Below are 3,710 nucleotides of genomic sequence, written 5' to 3' on the forward strand. Positions count from 1 at the left end.
TAACTAGTTATTATTAGGGTCGGCTCAATGAATTTAGGGGCCCTAGGCGAAATCTTTAAATGAGGCCTTTTATTATATTTAATTATAAATTCATATATTTTTTTCAATTAAAATTTATTTTTCTTGCTTTTTGAGAGGCAAAATTACTAATTAAATTTTTGCATTCAAGTTCTGCTAACATTTCCTTTTCAATTGGTAATATGGCTAGTCCACTTAATCTTTCTTGTGACATAGTTGATTTTAAATAGGATTTTATAAATTTTAATTTTGAAAAACTTATTTATGTGGAAGCAACTGTAACAGGTATAGTTAGTAATATTCTGAAAGCAATACATGCATTTGAAAAAGATTCTAGCCTCTTTATATAATTTAGTACATTAATTGGAGAGTTTTCATTTATTTGCAAAACTTCTTTTAAAACTTTTAGTTCTAAAAATAAATCTAAGTCATCAATATCGGAATAAGTTTCATGTGTGAAAAAATATTCAAGATTAAGACAATTTTTTTTCAAACTATACAATTTTTTAATAAGATATTATATAATATATTTTACTATTTAGAGACCTCTTTATCAATGGGAGCTTAGCCCACTACCTAAGTGGCCTATAACTTCAGCCGGCCTGGTTATTATTAAAAGCCACAACACTGCACGGAGAGCAAGGCTGGTATTGTGCTAGTTAAACTTCAAGCTCATCCGCATAACTCCACTACTCATCTCCTCCTCAGCCAGTAGCACCGAACCAGTGATCTTCAACCGCATCTCTCACAAACTAAGAACCATGGTGGTAGCTGAAACCAATAAACAACACGTTGCAGTCCTCTCAAGTCCAGGCATGGGCCACATCATCCCTCTCCTCGAGCTTGCCAAGTGTCTCGTCATCGACCATGGCATCCATGTGAGCTTCCTCAACATCACTACTGAAGCTTCCACAGCCCAAATCCAACTCCTCCACTCACCAACACTACCTCTTGGCCTCGATGTTATAGACATCCCAGCTGTTGATATTTCAGCTTTGGTCAGCGACGACACTCCCATCGTCGCCAGGTTATCTGTCAACGTAGAGGAAAGCCTGAAGCCTCTAAAGTCTATCCTCATCGAGCTGGGCAAGCCACAGGCTCTATTCATTGATCTTTTCTGTACCCAAGCTTTCGATGTCTGCAAAGAGCTTTCTATCCCCACCTACACTTTCTTCACTCCTTCCACTTCTTTCCTTACTTTCTGTTTGTATCTTCCAACACTGGACCGTGAGGTCGAGTGCGAGTTTATTGACCTTTCTGAACCAGTTCAGGTCCCAGGTTGCTCCCCGGTTCGAACCGAGGACTTGCTAGACCAGGTTCGGAACCGAAAGATTGACGAGTACAAGTGGTTCTTTTTCCATATCAGCCGTTTGCCTATGTCAGATGGTATTTTGTTAAACTCGTGGGAGGATTTTGAACCCACATCGCTTAAAGCTATAAGAGAGCACCCATTTTATAAGGAAATTCCTACACCACCTGTTTTCCCAGCTGGTCCGCTTATAAAACACGACAAGCCTGAACTAGACGATGTGTGTTTAGCTTGGCTAGACAAACAACCATTAAATTCTGTTCTTTTTGCGGCACTTAGAAGTGGAGGGACTCTCTCAGCTGCACAACTCACAGAGTTGGCTTGGGGTTTGGAACTGAGTCAACAAAGGTTTATATTAGTGGCTCGTAAGCCAACTGATGCGAGTGCTTCAGCTACATTTTTCAATGTGGGTGAAGATATTAACGCTAATCATCCAAAGGCTTATTTGCCTGATGGATTTTTAAAGAGGACAAAGGAGGTGGGTTTGGTGGTTCCGACTTGGGCACCACAAGTTTCAGTGCTTCAACACCCATCAACTGGTGCTTTTTTGTCTCACTGTGGTTGGAACTCGACGCTGGAGAGCATGAGTCACGGTGTCCCTATGATTGCGTGGCCTCTTTATGCAGAGCAGAGAATGAATGCAACGATGTTGGTTGAAGAGGTTGGTGTGGCTGTTCAGCCAGTGGGAATACCAGGAAAAGGAGTGGTTGATAGAGAGGAGATTGAGAGAGTGGTGAGGTTGGTGTTAGAGGGTGAAGAAGGGAACGTGATGAGGCGTAAGGCTAGAGAGCTGAAAGTGAGTGCAGTGAAAGCGTTGGAATTTGGTGGCTCTTCTCATCAGTCACTTTCCAGTATCATCAAAGAATGGAAGATTGAGAATGAAATCTCAGTCTAATTAAAATTAAGTTTGTAGTGAAAAAAAAAAGGGGGGCGGGGGGGGGGGGGGGGGGTCTCTAAGTAGTAGTGTCAAGTGTGTTGTACTGTTGTTCTAGTTTGATAGTATCTCCGCTCTTGTTTGTTGGTTGGTGTCTGTATTAGCTTAGGACAGCCTGCAGGGTTGTCTGCTAAATAAAAGATCATGTAGCATGGGCGGGCTTTCTGCTTTGTTCAGAGTTCTCGGGGAATCGGAATAAGACTGTTGGGAGACTCCGCTGGGAGAAGTCGGATTCCGAATCACTGTGTTAAGTTATGTCCTTTTAGGAAGACAGGCAAAAAATGACCAAATAATAAGCTTAATTGTTGTTGATGTTGTTGTTAATTTGGCAAGATTTGTTCCCTTTCATTCTACAATGCGGAACTATGGTTGTTGATGTGATTAAGAGCGCTTGTACGTGTGAAATAAAAAAAATGGTCAGTTTTGCATATAATTTTGCTCAAAAACCATTTACATCAGTTTATTAATATTATTTTTCATAAACATTTTTGTTACAGTAATCACGTGAATATACATAGTTGGACAAAATTTAGTTACAAACTCATTCAATAAAATAAATATTACAACATATTTTGAAAATCTAACTGTTGAATTGTATGTTCTTTACACTCTTAATACACATGTTAAATTTTGTGTCAATTGGATATTATTTACTATATGATCTATAAACTTATATTTTGTGCATAATTTTAAATTACAAAAACTTGCAATTTAAACAATTTATTAATTAAATAGCTATTAATCTTTAATTTTCTTAAAATTTTGTAAGTATAGAGGGTATAAAAAAAAGATGTAATCCAATGGTGGATTTGTCAAAATTCATTTCTAATAAAATGATGTAAGGAATCAATTTGTAACGACCCAATATGATATTGGGTTCGCACGTAAAAAAGGTCCAAACAATATCATTTGTAGAACGTGGGTTTGAAAGGTTAGACCTTGGTCACCAGACGGTGGTTTATCGTGGTGTTCATATAGAATTAAATCGTGTTCGCTCGAGGAGTCTTTCTCCTAGAGGCGGACTGGGAGACTCTGGTTTTTTGCCATTTTTCCCAGCCTCTTTCTTTGGCGCATCAACCTTCACATTATATAGTTATTCTTGGTTGATCTTAACCCTCCACTTGTTGATCAGGCAGGTGCCTACTTCAGTACTCGTCCCATCAGCTGTCCCTCCTTACTTTTTGTTAGTTACGATGATCGAAGTCACCCTGTCCAGGTGTCTTTTCTCATTAACATGGTTAGGACGTTGGCGGGTGTATTTAATGCGGAGGGGACGTATTTACCCTGAACCAGTTTCGCACCGTATCCCCACGTGGGTCCCATTCTACTCGTATCTCCTTCAGGGGGCTTTTTGGGGGCAGCCTTCAACGAGATGTTGCTCTTCCCTTTGAAATCTTGGAGTGTCGAGAACAAGGTCATCCTTGGCTGTGCCCCCGGCATTTCGACCTT

General features: G+C 39.8%; 1 protein-coding gene across 1 annotated transcript; it reads left to right on the forward strand.

Moving 5' to 3' along the window:
* The first annotated feature begins 629 nt into the window (after window positions 1-629).
* LOC115978166 (anthocyanidin 3-O-glucosyltransferase 5-like) lies at window positions 630-2,251 on the forward strand. The gene has a single exon (XM_031100189.1). The coding sequence runs from the start codon at window positions 780-782 to the stop codon at window positions 2,220-2,222; it is 1,443 nt and encodes a 480-aa protein (XP_030956049.1). The 5' UTR covers window positions 630-779; the 3' UTR covers window positions 2,223-2,251.
* Window positions 2,252-3,710: the final 1,459 nt, after the last annotated feature.

Source organism: Quercus lobata, chromosome 2, assembly GCF_001633185.2.
Source record: "Quercus lobata isolate SW786 chromosome 2, ValleyOak3.0 Primary Assembly, whole genome shotgun sequence".
Taxonomy (NCBI): domain Eukaryota; kingdom Viridiplantae; phylum Streptophyta; class Magnoliopsida; order Fagales; family Fagaceae; genus Quercus; species Quercus lobata.